Below are 16,696 nucleotides of genomic sequence, written 5' to 3'. Positions count from 1 at the left end.
ACCTAAAATCTCTCACACTTATTCATTATACTGCAACCATTCTGGTGTTTCTTTTATGTTCTTTAAACACACAAAGTGTATTCTCTTGTTATGTATAACTTTCCCCCACTAGTTACAATAAAGTGAAGTGAAGTCTCTCAGTTGTGTCCGACTCTCTGCAACCCCATGGACTGTACCCTACCAGGCTCCTCCATCCATGGGATTTTCCAGGCAAGAATACTGGAGTGGGTTGCCATTTCCTTCTCCAGGGGATCTTCCTGGCCCAGGGATCGAACCCAGGTCTCCCACATTGTAGGCAGACACTTACCATCTGAGCCACCAGGGAAGTCCCAAGTTATAGTAGTACATGAAAAATGGAAGGCATTCAATGAAAAGCAGTATTTGTTAAATGAATGAAAAATTTGCAGCCAGAATTTCCCCTTCATGACTTCATATTATAAAACCAATTCAGAAAAACACATGCTGGCTCAATATCCTCCTCATGGAAACTTTCACTTCCTGGTTGCGAAGGGTATAAATCACAGGGTTCATCAAAGGAAAGATCACTGTGTGGAAAAAGGAAACCACCTTGTCTGCTGATAAGGCTGTGAAGGGACGAGTGTAGATAAAGATGGCAGGCCCAAACATGAGAAGTATAATAATGACATGAGTGGTGCATGTGGACAGTGCCTTGCTCTTCCCTGCAGAGGCAGACCCACTTACATGGCAGAGGATGACTGCATAGGAGGCCAGTAGGCCCAGGAAACACAGCAGGGTGAGCAGGCCACTGTTGAAGACCATCAGGAGCTCCACCACAAAGGTGTCAGTGCAGGCCAGCTTGATGACCTGCGGCACATCACAGAAGAAGTTGTCTAAGGGCAAGCGCAGGATGAGGGCCACTTGGATAATGGAATGAACAAAGCCTCCAAGCCACAGAACCAATAGCAAGGCATAGCAGGTTCTAGGGTTCATGACAGTTGAATAGTGTAAAGGACGACAGATGGCAATGTAGCGGTCAAAGGCCATCACGACAAGGAGTAATCCCTCCCCTCCTCCAAGGAAGTGCAAGAAGAAGAGCTGAGTGATGCAGCCTCTATAGGAGATCACCTTCTTCTCAGAGAGGAAGTCCACCAGCATCCTGGGAGCCACAGTGAAGGAGCAGGATGCATCCAGGAAGGCCAGGTTGCCCAGGAAGAAGTAGAGGGGGGCCGTGAGGCCGGGGTCTGACCTGATGGTGAGGATGATGAGGACATTTCCAGGGAGGATGATGAGGTAGAAAAGTAAGATCAGGACACAGACCAGGAGCTGAATGTTTTGAGACTGGGTCAGACCAAGGAGAATGAATTCTGTCACCACTGTGCTGTTTTCTGTCTTCATCTCCTGTGCCTGTAGTACCTGGGAGAGTAGAGAGTTTGTTCCCAGTTCTTCTCCCACTAAAACCTGTGAATTCTACGTCTGTGTTACACCATTACTCTCCCACAAATGAAGAAAGCTCCTCTACTCTTCACCTGCATGCGTGCTACTGCTTCAGTCGTTTCTGACTCTTTGTGACCTATGACTGTAGCCCGCCAGGCTCCTCTGTCCACGGGATGCTCCAGGCAAGAATACTGGAGGGGGTTGCCATGCGCTACTCCAGGGAATCTTCCCTGACCCAGGGACGGAAGCCGCGTCTCCTGCACTGCAGGTGGATTCTTTACCCATGAGCCGCTGGGGAGGCCACTTCCACCCTTTATTCTTCTATAAATCATTAAGTGCCAACACCGAAACCTTGGCGCCACATTGTTCTGCTTCTGTCCGGTGCTCCTGTTAACTGCTCTCTCCTGCAGCACGCTGTCCTGCCCTGCATTTGTTATGATTCACATGAGGCGTATGAACTTCTTACAATTCTTCAAATTTTTATTTGAATGGGGGGAGGAGGTAAGATGGAAATTGACAGCAAAAAGGAATGGCAGAGTTTTTTAAGGCAAGAAACATTCCATATCTCGTCTGTAATGGTTACAAGTGTCTTTTTTCTTCAAAATTTATTGAACTATTAAATGATACAAAAATTCATACATTTACTGTATGTAAATTATACCTTAGGGAATGTTTGCTTAAAAAGTTTTTTAAAACCTGCTTACTTAAAATATTTCCTTTTTTTCTATTAACCCATCATCCTGGTCTAGATAAAAATAATCCTGGTTGTTCTGGAGAAATTGAGATCTGTGGCTTATCTGTACAATTGTCTCTAAATTGGCAGTGTGCTTATCCAGTGTACAGGATAATTTATGGCTATGAAAATTTGAAGGCCCAGTGTAGACCACCTCAAAATATGCCTCAATAGCATACTGATTATTTTGAATTAAAGTAACTTAAGAAATGGTCAATGCAAGGGAGACACTCTGATCCTTCTTTCTGTCTCCCTGAAAGCAGGAAAAAAATCTCTTCATGTGAAAAGTGCACCACCTGCATCCAGGGGTAAGGGGACGCCCTTGTCCCTAGAGACAGGGATTCAAACGAGAAACTCATAGAAACAAACCTTGTTATTTTTTATTTTTCTACCCCAAGCCCAGACTCCATTTAGATTCTTTACTAATTGACCATATAAAGCCTAAATTTCTTTGTCCTATCTGTTACAAAGTTGCCTTGAGTAAATTTTATTATAGTCCAGCCGCAAGAACTCAAGATTGATAGAGCAGAAATTTCCCCATCCTACACAAAAGCAATAACAGTAGAATTTCTATGTATATATGATGATATTCCATTATTTGCAATTCTATTTTTGAGTGTCATAATGAAAATGAATATGAAAATGTACAAATAAAATACACATGCTGTTTGCACATGCTAAAAAGTTGTTTATTTTTAGGATGAAACATTTTCAAAACTTGAAGACTTGAACTGGATGATAACACTGCCCTGTAATATAGAAGTATATCTACTCAAAATGTAAAAATGTCTGATTTTGTGTGCCTAAACCCAAATAGATGAATTAAAAGCAGATGTTTTTGCATATAGCTAAAACCTGGAATTATGAAAGAGGTAGTTTTCATCACATAGACACATAGACATGTGTACAAATGCACGTGTGCACACACACATGCACAAGCACATGAACTGTTTCCTAAGCAAAACTGAAGCACCAACATTTACAAACGGCACAATCCAAATTAACTTTTCCATTCTGTTCTTTCCTTCCTTTCTTTTTTCCTTTCTCACTTCCTCTTTCCCTCCTTTCCTTCATTCCTTCTTTCCTTTTTTCCTAGCATTCCTTGGCTTAAATATTTATCACTTTTTTCTGTATATAATAAAACCTGCTGCTCGAAAAGTAAGTCAGGACTCTGTCTGTACTTATTCCTAACTTATGTGCACCTTGCACTCTGTTACACAATTGGTTATTTCATACTGTTTCAAACATCAGACTGTCTTTAGGACATAAGGGAAAACTTTACGTATTAAAGTTTAAGGGTTGCAGATTTTTCCACTGTGCTTGGCTTTCCTGTCATGCACTTATGTTCTTCTATTGACTCCTTAACAGATCGTATTGATTACCATCTAACATCCCTCACTTCTTTCTCTAGTAATATGATATAGAAATTTAAGACCAAGAAAAGTGGTATCTTAATAAAAGTTTTATGTATTCTCAATAAAGTAATTCTAAATATTCAGAGGAACAAGAGTTATATCATTAAGAACAGATAAAAGATGTTACTGTATTATTGAAATCAGATTTCAAATAATAAAAAACGTTTGTTTCTGCTATAACAGCTCACCATTGCGTTATGAGATAGCAGATGTCCCACCAGAAAAGTTGTAAAATGTTTCCATTTATTCCTTCTTCCTGTTCCTTATAATGTGAAGATTGACAAATATATTTACCTCTCTAGCAATCCAACATTGCTCTTACACAGCAAGCTCCACCTCTTAACAGAAGGGACAATAAAATTTTATTTCCGCTGTTATTAAATTTAATTTCTCTCGAAGACAGACCTCTTAACATTTGAAAACAACAACCAATTTGTGATGCAACAGAGAATGCACTCTGGGAATTCTAAGGCTAACCAAACTATAGAACTCTTCTAAAGGGAATTTTTAGAATGCCAATGAAATCAAAATATTAGAGTAGAGACACCTTAGGTGCAAATACTCAGACATCAGTTAGAGAGACATGCCCTCTCTATTGGAATCTAAAATTAACATTCTATCATTGACAGAAATGATGGAATGATGAGAATATTTATTAGGTCTGAATGAATAGAAAGGTTTATATTTTATACTGTAATTCAAAAAAGAGAAAAGTAGTGCAACTGACAGGAAATCCAAGGTATATCAAGAAAGAGAATAATGTGGTCAAGTAGACAGTAACTATGTTAGATTCAACATAACTTCTGGTGACAAAGGGATAAGCAGGGAGAAAATAAATGATGGTCACCAAGCCTCCTTTGAATCATCATTCTACAGAAAAAGAACTGCATGTTGTGGGACTAATTAAAACCCCAGAGATGTCCTCCATACAGAACCTATTTGGCCTTCATATTTGCTGTTTTTCATTTTAAGTTTTGTTAAAGCAATGATGGGGTTTCCTAGGTTGCAGAGTGGCAAAGAATCCTTGCCTATGCAGAAGACACGGGTTCAATTCCTGGGTTGGGAAGATGCCCTGGAGGAGTAATGGCAACCCACTCCAGTATTCTTGCCTGGAAAATTCCATGGAGAGAGGAGCCTGGTGGGCTACTGTCCATGGGACCACAGAGTCAGACATAACTGAGTGACTGAGCATGCAAATCAATGATGCAGAGCTATTTATTTTTCAATTTAATATTATTAAGCAGAAGAAAAATAATTAGGAATCATGCAGGAGGCAACATAATTTAAGCTTTAAGGATTTGATTTTGTTTTAAAGAGACAGATTTTCTATTTAAAAAATTAAAATACTAACCTCATATTTAAAAAATAAAAACAATACATAATCAAACATATTTCATTCAAATTTATAACCAGTTCATAAAAAGCAAGGTAGGAGGAATGACAAATGGGAAAAGTAAAGGAATAAAGAGATATACAAAGCTATGAAGATAAAAATAATACATAAAGAGTAAGGGGAAATTAAGGAATAGCAATACATGCAAATGTAGCCATGAAATTAAAAGACACTTACTCCTTGGAAGGAAAGTTATGACCAACGTAGATAGCATATTAAAAAGCAGAGACATTACTTTGGCAACAAAGGTCCGGCTAGTCAAGGCTATGATTTTTCCAGGGGTCATGTATGGATGTGAGAGTTGGACTGTGAAGAAAGCTGATCGCTGAAGAACTGATGCTTTTGAATTATGCTGCTGGAGAAGAATCTTGAGAGTCCCTTGGACTGCAAGGAGATCCAACCAGTCCATCCTAAAGGAGATCAGTCCTGGGTGTTCATCAGGACTGATGTTGAAGCTGAAACTCCAATACTTTGGCCACCTGGTGCGAAGAGCTGACTCATTAGAAAAGACTCTGATGCTTGGAAAGATTGAGGGCAGGAGGAGAAGGGGACGACAGAGGATAAGATGGTTGGATGGCATCACCAACTCAATGGACATGGGTTTGGGTGGACTCCAGGAGTTGGTGATGGACAGGGAGGCCTGGCATGTTGTGGTTCATGGGGTCGCAAAGAGTTGGACATGACTGAACGATTGAACTGACTGAACTGAGTACATGAAAAGACTGTATTAGGAAAATAAAAAATAAATATGAAAGGATACAGAGGCATAAAAATGTATATTCTGAAAATCACATGTTAAAGTAGACAACAGATAAAAAAAAGTTATCTTTTTAAAAAAAAACAAAAATTAAAGTTGCAGAAAAACACGTAGGAAGAAAAATTCACATTTTCGGGTTCATTACAATCTTTATTGCCACCAAAGACTTTTTTAAATATTATTTTTTCATAACTATAGACATAATCAGGAACCTTGCTTCCTAATATTTGCCACAATACTTAAAATAAAATTAAGTTGATGATGTAACTAGTCCTCAGAACAGAGACTTCATATTATTGCTGGTAAAAATTGATAATTTTAGACAATCTTAGATATTAAAGTCATGAACCATGTTGTATTTTAGTGTTCAGTTCAGTTCAGTCACAGTCGTATCCAGCTCTTTGTGACCCCATGAATCACAGCACGCCAGGCCTCCCTGTCCAACACCAACTCCCGGAGTTCACCGAAACTCATGTCCATCGAGTCGGTGATGCCATCCAGCCATCTCGTTCCCTGTTGTCCCCTTCTTCTCCAGCCCCCAATCCCTCCCAGCATCAGGGTCTTTTCCAGTGAGTCAACTCTTCGCATGAGGTAGCCAAAGTATTGGAGTTTCAGCTTTAGCATCAGTCCTTCCAGTGAACACCCAGGACTGATCTCCTTTAGGATGGATTGGTTGGATCTCCTTGAAGTCCAAGGGACTCTCAAGAGTCTTCTCCAACACCACAGTTCAAAAGCATCAATTCTTTGGCGATCAGTTTTCTTCACAGTCCAACTCTCACATCCATCCATGACCACTGGAAAAATCATAGCCTCGGCCCCGGCGGCACAGACGCGACGCGAGAGATGCCGGCCCCGGCACAACGAACCACGCAAAGAGGTGCGGCCGTGAGGAGCTACCCCACGCCTGAGGCCAGGGCCGGCGGCCGAGAGGAGCTACCCCACGTCCAACAGGCGGTGGCTGGGCGGGCGCAGGAGGGCCGAGAGGAGCTACTCCGCGTTCAAGGTCAGGAGGGGCGGCCTCGAGGAGATACCCCTCACCCAAGGTAAGGTACAGCGGCTGCACTTTGCTGGAGCGGCTGTGAAGAGATTTTCCACGACCAAGGTAAGAGAAACCCACATAAGACGGTAGGTATTGTTAGGGGGCACCAGAGGGCGACAGACTGATATCATAATCACAGGAAACTAGCCAATCTGATCTCATGGACCACAGCCGAATGTGGTCCACTGGAGAAGGGAATGGCAAACCACTTCAGTATACTTGCCTTGAGAACCCCATGAAGAGTAACAAAAGGCAAAATGATAGGATACTGAATGAGGAATTCCCCAGGTCGGTAGGTGCCCAGTATGCTACTGGAGATCAGTGGAGAAGTAACTCTAGAAGGAATAAAGGGATGGAGCAAAAGCAAAACCAATACACAGTTGTGGATGTGACCAGTGATAGAAGCAAGATCCGGTGCTGTAAAGAGCAGTATTGCATAGGAACCTGGAATGTTAGGTCCATGAACCAAGGCAAATTGGAAGTGGTCAAACAGGAGATGGCAAGAGTGAACGTTGACATTCTAGGAATCAGTGAATTAAAATGGACTGGAATGGGTGAATTTAACTCAGACGACGATTATATCTACTACTGTGGGCAGGAATCCCTTAGAAGAAATGGAGTAGCCATCATGGTCAACAAAAGAGTCCGAAATGCAGTACTTGGATGCAATCTTAAAAATGACAGGATGATTTCTGTTCGTTTCCAAGGCAAACCATTCAATATTACAGTAATCCAGGCCTATGCCCCAACGAGTAATGCTGAAGAAGCCGAAGTTAATCGGTTCTATGAAGACCTACAAGACCTTTTAGAACTAACACCCAAAAAAGATGTCCTTTTCATTATAGGGGACTGGAATGCAAAAGTAGGAAGTCAAGAAACACCTGGAGTAACTGGCAAATTTGGCCTTGGAGCACGGAATGAAGCAGGGCAAAGGCTAACAGAGTTTTGTCAAGAGAATGCACTGGTCATAGCAAACACCCTCTTCCAACAGCACAAGAGAAGACTCTACACATGGACATCACCAGATGGTCAACACCGAAATCAGATTGATTATATTCTTTGCAACCAAAGATGGAGAAGCTGTATACAGTTAGCGAAAACAAGACCAGGAGCTGACTGTGGCTCAGATCATGAACTCCTTATTGCGAAGTTCAGACTTAAATTGAAGAAAGTAGGGAAAACCACTAGACCATTCAGATATGACCTCAATCAAATCCCTTATGATTATACAGTGGAAGTGAGAAATAGATTTAAGGGACTAGATCTGATTGATAGAGTGCCTGATGAACTCTGGACGGAGGTTCGTGACATTGTACAGGAGACAGGGACCAAGACCATCCCCATGGAAAAGAAATGCAAAAGAGCGAAATGGCTGTCTGAGGAGGCCTTACAAATAGCTGTGAAAAGAAGAGAGGCGAAAAGCAAAGGAGAAAAGGAAAGATATAAGCATCTGAATGCAGAGTTCCAAAGAATAGGAAGGAGAGATAAGAAAGACTTCCTCAGTGATCAATGCAAAGAAATAGAGGAAAACAACAGAATAGGAAAAACAAGAGAGCTCTTCAAGAAAATTAGAGATTCCAAAGGAACATTTCATGCAAAGATGGGCTCGATAAAGGACAGAAATGGTATGGACCTAACAGAAGCAGAAGATATTAAGAAGAGGTGGCAGGAATACACAGAAGAACTGTACAAAAAAGATCTTCACGACCAAGATAGTCATGATAACGTGATCACTGACCTAGAGCCAGACATCTTGGAATGTGAAGTCAAGTGGGCCTTAGAAAGCATCACTACGAACAAAGCTAGTGGAGGTGATGGAATTCCAGTTGAGCTATTTCAAGTCTTGAAAGATGATGCTGTGAAAGTGCTACACTCAATATGCCAGCAGATTTGGAAAACTCAGCAGTGGCCACAGGACTGGAAGAGGTCAGTCTTCATTCCAATCCCAAAGAAAGGCAATGCCAAAGAATGCTCAAATTACCGCACAATTGCACTCATCTCACACGCTAGTAAAGTCATGCTTAAAATTCTCCAAGCCAGGCTTCAGCAGTATGTAAACCATGAAATCCCAGATGTTCAAGCAGGTTTTAGAAAAGGCAGAGGCACCAGAGATCAAATTGCCAACATCCGCTGGATCATGGAGAAAGCAAGAGAGTTTCAGAAAAACATCTATTTCTGCTTTATTGACTATGCCAAAGCCTTTGACTGTGTCGATCACAATAAACTGTGGAACATTCTGAAAGAGATGGGAATCCCAGACCACCTGACCTGTCTCTTGAGAAACCTGTATGCAGGTCAGGAAGCAACTGTTAGAACTGGACATGGAACAACAGACTGGTTCCAAATATGAAAAGGTGTACGTCAAGGTTGTATATTGTCACCTTGCTTATTTAACTTATATGCAGAGTACATCATGAGGAACGCTGGGCTGGAAGAAGCACAAGCTGGAATCAAGATTGCCGGGAGAAATATCAATAACCTCAGATATGCAGATGACACTACCCTTATGGCAGAAAGTGAAGAGGAACTCAAAAGCCTCTTGATGAAAGTGAAAGAGGAGAGTGAAAAGGTTGGCTTGAAGCTCAACATTCAGAAAACAAAGATCATGGCATCTGGTCCCATCACTTCATGGGAAATAGATGGAAAAACAGTGGAAACAGTGTCAGACTTTGTTTTTTTGGGCTCCAAAATCACTGCAGATGCTGATTGCAGCCATGAAATTAAAAGACGCTTGCTCCTTGGAAGGAAAGATATGACCAACCTTGATAGTATATTAAAAAGCAGAGACATTACTTTGCCAACCAAGGTCCGTCTAGTCAAGGCAATGGTTTTTCCCGTGGTCATGTATGGATGTGAGAGTTGGACTGTGAAGAAGGCTGACCGCCGAAGAATCGATGCTTTTGAACTGTGGTGTTGGAGAAGACTCTTGAGAGTCCCTTATACTACAAGGAGATCCAACCAGTCCATTCTAGAGGAGATCAATCCTGGATGTTCATTGGAGGGACTGATGCTAAAGCTGAAACTGCAATACTTTGGCCACCTCATGCGACGGGTTGACTCACTGGAAAAGACTCTGATGCTGGGAAAGGTTGGGGGCGGGAGGAGAAGGGGACGACGGAGAATGAGATGGCTGGATGGCATCACCGACTCTGTGGACATGAGTTTGAGTGAACTCCAGGAGTTGGTGATGGACAGGGAGGCCTGGCGTGCTGTGATTCATGGGGTCGCGGAGAGTCGGACATGACTGAGCGACTGAACTGAACTGAACTGACTAGACACACCTTTGTTGTGCAATGCCTCTGCTTTTTATATGCTGTCTAGGTTGGTCATAGCTTTTCTTCCAAGGAGCAAGCATCTTTGAATTTCATGGCTGCAGTGATACTGGAACCAAGAAAATAAAGTCTCTCACTGTTTGCACTGTTTCCCCATCTCTTTGCCATGAAGTGATGAGACCAGATGATCTTAGTTTTTTGAATATTGAGTTTTAAGCCAACTTTTTCACTCTCCTCTTTCACTTTCATCAAGAGGCTCTTTAGTTCCTTTTTGTTTTCTGCCATAAAGGTAATGTCATCTGTGTATCTGAGGTTATTGATATTTCTCCTGGCAATCATGATTCCAGCTTGTGCTTCCTCCAGCCTGGCATTTCACATGATGTACTCTTCATATAAGTTAAATAAGCAGGGTGACAATATACAGCCTTGACGTACTCCTTTCCCAATTTGGAACCAACCTGTTGTTCCATGTCCAGTTCTTGTTGCTTCTTTACCTGCTGTATCAGGAGGCAGATCAGATGGTCTGGTATTCTCATCTCTTTGAGAATTTTCCACAGTTTGTTGTGATCCACACAGTCAAAGGTTTTGGCATAGTCAATAAAGGAGAAACAGATGTTTTTCTGAAACTCTCTTGCTTTTTCGATGATCCAACGCATGTTGGCAATTTAGTCTCTGGTTCCTCTGCCTTTTCTAAAACCAGCTTGAATTGGAAGTTCATGGTTCACACACTGTTGAAGCCTGACTTGAGGAATTTTGAGCATTACTTTGCTGGTGTGTGAGATGAGTACAATTGTGTGATAGTTTGAACATTCTTTGCCATTGCCTTTCTTTGGAATTAGAATGAAAACTGACCTCTTCCAGCCCTGTGGCCAGTGCTGAGTTTTCCAAATTTTCTGACATATTGAGTACAGCACTTTCATAGCATCATCTTTTAGAATTTGAAATAGTTCAACTGGAATTCCATCACCTCCATTAGCTTTGTTTGTAGTGATGCTTTCTAAGGCCCACTTTACTTTGCATTCCAGGATGTCTGGCTCTAGGTGAGCGATCACACCCTTGTGGCTATCTGGGTCATGAAGACGTTTTTTGTATAGTTCTTTGTATTCTTGCCACCTCTTTTTAATATCTTCTGCTTGTGTTAGGTCCATACCACTTCTGTCCTTTATTGTGCCCATCTTTGCATGAAATGTTAATAAATAATACATTCATACATTTTAAAGTTAATTATTTAAAAATAATCTGTAGTGAGGCGCTCTCCTTCCCATCTTAATTCTCCTGTGTCCATTTCTCCTCACATCTCACAGCAGAAAATTAATATTAATTCCTGTTGTGTCCTACAAAAATTGCATGCATTTACAAGAAAGCATGAAAATAAGTTCTTGATTATATTTCTTTAGATATAATTTATAAGCATGAAAAGGCACAGGTAAGTGTTGGACTTAAATATTTGTGTCAGATGTTAGCACTCAAGGAACCACTATTCCAAACAAGATGTAGAATGTCTCCTTCATTCATTCCAGAAAATCTTTCTGTGATCTTTGTCATTCTCCTCTGCAAATACTACCCTGGTTAGCAACCACTTTCTAATCTCTAACATCATAGACTAGTTTTGCTTTACCTTGCTGCTGCTGCTGCTAAGTCACTTCAGTCGTGTCCGACTCTGTGTGACCTCGTAGACGGAAGCCCACCAGGCTGCCCCTTCCCTGGGATTCTCCAGGCAAGAACACTGGAGTGGGTTGCCATTTCCTTCTCCTTAGGTTTCAAAATGGAATCACATGACATGTATTCTTTTTTATCTGACTTTTAATTCAGCATTAAGATTTTAATGTTCATGCGTGTTGCATTATCTGCAGCTGTTCCTTTTAATTCAGAGAAGGCAATGGGGTTCTTTTTAATTACCAAATAAAGTTCCATTGTGTGTATAGAATCCAAAGGTTTTATTCGTTTTGTCCACAAGTTTCCATTTCTCTTGGCTAACCACTGACGAGTAGGATCTCTGGATCCAAAGGTAGATGTAAACTAGCAACATATGAGAGAGTTCAAGTTCTTTCATCAGGTGACCAACGTTTGTTGTAGTGTGTTCATTGTGCCTTTTTATTTTTTGTATTTCTGATGCTTGGACATCTTGGGCCCTGACAACCCCAGAGAGTCTGAGCCTCCCAGAGTTTTCCCATTCCTACAGATAATTAATGACTCACCTGCAAAGCCACCTTTCATATGCAAATCAACAATTTAGAAATCAGTATTTCAATTGCTTCCTTTGTCAGGCTTTCACAGTTCTGATCCACTGGGCAACCTACTCACTTACGTGAAAGTGTCTGGTATCTAGGATGTTATATACACCTGGGGGCACTTGATAAACTACATTTTTGTTGCCTTTTGAGTTTTACTGAGGCAAATTTATGCCTGTTCTGTGGAGTGGTGAGAGTGTGCTCTGTCTGAACACGTGGTCACATGTCTTGGGCCATTTCCCAGATGACTAATGATGTGCATCTTCCCACGAACATAACGATCATTTGTATATTTCTTTTCTGAAGTGTCTGTCCCAATCTTTTTGGGGTGAGGGGCTGTGCTTAGCGACTTGCAGGATCTTAGTGCCCCAACCAGGGATCCAACCGGGGCCCTCTTCAGTAAGAGTCTTAACCACTGGACTACCAGGGAAATCCCCATTTAAATGGGATTAGGAAATTTCAAATTTCCCTCCCAGTGCATAATTTGCTTATTAATTTCATAATGGTATATTTTGATGAACAGTAATTTTTTATTTCTTAAGGTTTAATTTATCAGTTTTATGATTACAGCTTCTTTTGTGCTATTTAATAAATCATTGCTCATCCCAAATATGAAAAAAAAAAAACACTCTTCTACGTTTTCTCCAAGGAGCTTTATAGTTATAACTGCTACATTTAGATCTATGATCCAACTCCAAATTAATTTTGTATGTGCAGTGAGCTTGATGTCCAAGTTCATTGTTTTCCATACACATATTCAGTTGCTCTAGCGTTATTTGTTTAAAACTTTCCTTTCTTGGTGAATTGTATATGTATCTTTGACAAAAATGAATTTACAATTTGTGTGAGTCTGCTTCTGCCTACTCTGTTTTGGGCCATCAGTCTGTCTTCACATCAATACCGTATTCTCTTGGTTAGTATAGCTTTTTAATGAGCCAATCATGTTTATGTAATGAAGCCTCCATAAAAACCCAGAAGGATAGATCTTTGGTACTTTTTGGAGAATTTACATATCCCAGAAACTCTAATCTTTAAACGATTAAAGAGCATTAATGGGTCCACATGCTCCTGCGCCAGGCTCCAAGCTCCTTTGTTCAGAACTTTACCCCATATGTCTCTTCATCTGGCTGTTGATGCATATCCTTTGATATCCTTTGTAACAAGTTGCTAATGGTGAGTAAATAGATTTCCCCAAGTTCTGTGTGCTGTTCTAATAAATTGAACCCGGGGAAGGGATTATGGGAATCTCTGATTTATAGCCAATCAGGCAGAAGCACAGATGACAACCTGGGCTTGCACCTGGCATCTCAAGTGGAGGTTGTCCTTGTGGAACTGAGCAGTTTACCTGTGGAATCAGATTCTGTTTCCAAGGAGACAGTTTCCAGATTTGAGCTGAATTCTTGGACACCTTCTTGCAGTCCAGGAATTGCTTATTAGTGTGCAAAAGCTTCCACACAAATGTGGGGAACCCCACTGTGACATCATAGGGAAAGCTTCCCAAAGCAAAGAATAGACGGTCAGTACCATTATTCCTTCCTATGTGCCTGAGGTACACTGGATCTGGAACAGATTACCTCCTCAATTAATAAATAGTATCCAAATAAAGAATAACCCTGGGATTATTTTAATCATTTATTTACACATATTCATTCCTGATACTGACAAGAACCTATTTCCCTCAAAATCTAATCATAGTACGTTGTCAAAAACATATGACTAAAGCTCAAAGCTCCCAAAGTGCTCTTGTCCTTGGATGAAATGATCCTCTAGTTTTGAAATGGAAAAGTTCATTTAAATTTTTAAAAATTGCATGAACTCAAACATTACAATCTTTTATATTCTGAAGGATGGTCAGTAATTGGGTTCTGAGTATAGGGAATTAATTGATCACTAACAAATAATTCACTAAAGAATTCTCACTAGAGAGTTAAAAAATTATGGAAATTATAAGGCTCTTCCATTTATATTTTAAAGAAATATAAAATTTGATTTAATAAGAAAGAACTCTTATTTATAGTGCTAACAAAAGCAACACACCACTAATTTAACTTTAACATAAATGGCAGAATAAGCAAATACAGAAGACATAAAGACTGACAAAAGAGGTGATCTTTAAAACAATCACTCAGCTGGTTGTCTATCAATCCCAATCAGCCTAGAATCCCTTTCCTCCAAGTCTGTTTTCACACTGGAGGGTGTAAGGAGAGACTGACTTTAAAAACTACTATCCGACTAGCAACTTCCTCTGAGAGAGGGGTGTCACACAGTAATCAAACTACACTCAGCTATGAATTTATAAAATTGGTTTCCAACGTGTGACAAAATTTGACTTCTGTCACCAATACTGTTGAGTGGTTACCACCTGGCATGAGTTGAAATGGCTTATATGAATAAACGCTCACTTTCCATTCTGTAAAGAGGAAGAAGATAAAGGAGTAAATAATCTATTTTTTCAGTATCAGGAAGATGGTTTACCAAACATCATCCCACTGGACTAAGACTGAAACATGACAATAATATTTAATTAGATCACTTGGAGAAGAAATTGGCAACCCACTCGAGTATTCTTGCTTGGTAAATCCCATGGACAAGGAGCTTGGCAGGATACAGTCCCCTGGGGTCACAAAAGAGTGGGACACAACTTAGCAACTAAACAAAAACATAGTCTCTTGAAACTACTCCTACTCATATACTAGCCACTTACTTCTTTATATTCATAGTGGACACATCTTCCAGGTCTTATTAGTTTTATTATTTCTCAACATAGTCTCCTCATAGCCAAATCCTCTCCAGAAAAGCCACTCAATAAGCAATTAGTGAAAATGTGTGTTTTAGCAGATCATTATTATATCTTAAATTTTGAGGGTGATCTGCCAGAAATTTCAGGGAGAGTGTGAGTAAATTTATTTCCGTCCTAATTTCTTTGTTTTTTCACCAATTAGAGGGAAACCTAGTGGGATTTAAGACCTCAGACAAAAGGAGGTAGTGAAAGAACCAATATTACTGCAAATACTTCCTTCTTTAGGACAAAAACCTTCAGGAGGACTATAGAAAATGCCATTAATCTTTCACTTCTCTTTACATAAAATGTATGGGCTGACCAGCTTCCTCATGGCCATTTTTACTTCCTTGTTTCGCAGTGTGTAGATGATGGGATTAAGTAAAGGGACTATCACAGTATGGAACACAGATACCACTTTATCCAGGGGGAAAGAGTCAAATGGGCGAGCATAAATGTAGATGGATGGCCCAAACATTAGTACCACAATGGTGATGTGGGAGTAGCAGGTGGACACGGCCCGACTGGTACTCTCACCTGAACCCGAGTGCTTCTTGAGCATCACCAGGAGGAAGGCATAGGACATGAGAAGAGCAATGAAACACACCACAGAGATCAGACCACTGCTAAAGATCATCACTAACTCCTCTGGGAAGGTATTGGCACAGGCAATCCGGACAACCTGTGTAATGTCACAGAAGTAACTGTCCAACTCATTAGGCCCACAGAAGGGAAGTCGAACAATGAGAGCCACCTGTATTGTAGAGTGAATGAAGCCCCCCATCCAGGAGAAAGCCACCAAGATACAGCAGAGACATCGATTCATGATGGTAGCATAGTGGAGGGGGCGGCAGATAGCAGCATAGCGGTCAAAGGCCATCACCGTGAGCAGGAACATCTCTGAGGCCCCAACAAAGTGCAAGAAGAAGAGCTGAGCAATGCATCCACCAAAGGAAATGACCTTCCTTTCCACAAAGAAGTCTACAAGCATCTTAGGGGCTGTGATGGAAGAGTACCAAATGTCAAGGAAGGCCAGATTAGCCAACAGAAAATACATGGGTGAAGTCAGATGTGGGTCAAGTCTGATGGTGCAAATAATAAGAATATTTACTGGAATAATGAACAAGTAGAAGGACAGAAATATAACAAATAGAACTAGTTGCACCTCCCGAGCCTGGGAGAGGCCAGTGAGAACAAATTCTGTCACCCTGGTGTAATTTGCAGTTTCCATTTCTTCACTTTTTTTTCATGATATGGCTATGAAAAATAAAGAAATTGTTATTACTCCAAATAGCATTCAACACTTTAAAAATCATCAAATCTGGTCTGCCATTAAGAGATTTTACTAGCATAAGTTTGGTTGCCTGATTTTATATTGTATAAACCAAGATAAGGAAAGAGTAAGTGATGAACTGAAAATTAGAAACATTGAAACTATATGAAACATGTCATATATCTGACACCAAAATCTCAAGTTCTTACTGTTATTTCTATTTTTTATGAAACTCAGAAATGCACTAATCCTTCCCCTAAACATCTACTTTAGTAAGCAATATGTGCAACTTCTTCCAAGTTTAGCCAAATTTTAGACTGGTAATAAAAGATGCAACCTGTTCTTTCTAGATTTTTGTGGTTGTTGTTGCTGTTAATGATGATGTGAAATCTGATCGATTTGAAACTTG

At 40.5% G+C, this 16,696-nt stretch overlaps 2 protein-coding genes across 2 annotated transcripts; both read right to left on the bottom strand.

Moving 5' to 3' along the window:
• Nucleotides 1-447: 447 nt before the first annotated feature.
• Nucleotides 448-1,395, bottom strand: LOC148776662 (olfactory receptor 4N4C-like). The gene has a single exon (XM_088840363.1). It carries the CDS (start codon nucleotides 1,354-1,356, stop codon nucleotides 448-450), a length of 909 nt encoding a protein of 302 aa, XP_088696489.1. The 5' UTR covers nucleotides 1,357-1,395.
• A 13,908-nt stretch (nucleotides 1,396-15,303) lies between these two features.
• LOC129542106 (olfactory receptor 4M1-like) lies at nucleotides 15,304-16,254 on the bottom strand. Its single transcript, XM_055404188.2, has one exon. It carries the CDS (start codon nucleotides 16,243-16,245, stop codon nucleotides 15,304-15,306), a length of 942 nt encoding a protein of 313 aa, XP_055260163.2. The 5' UTR covers nucleotides 16,246-16,254.
• Between the last annotated feature and the right edge of the window lie 442 nt (nucleotides 16,255-16,696).

This window comes from Moschus berezovskii, chromosome 9, assembly GCF_049115385.1.
Source record: "Moschus berezovskii isolate FMDL1 chromosome 9, NW_MosBer_1.0, whole genome shotgun sequence".
Classification (NCBI taxonomy): Eukaryota; Metazoa; Chordata; class Mammalia; order Artiodactyla; family Moschidae; genus Moschus; species Moschus berezovskii.
Note: the sequence above shows the minus strand (reverse complement) of the source record. Positions and strands in the feature narration are given on the sequence as shown.

What these genes read in the sequence shown, in the direction of transcription:
- LOC148776662 (XM_088840363.1), bottom strand. Translation starts at nt 1,356, where the DNA reads ATGAAGACAGAAAACAGCACAGTGGTGACAGAATTCATTCTCCTTGGT.
- LOC129542106 (XM_055404188.2), bottom strand. Translation starts at nt 16,245, where the DNA reads ATGGAAACTGCAAATTACACCAGGGTGACAGAATTTGTTCTCACTGGC.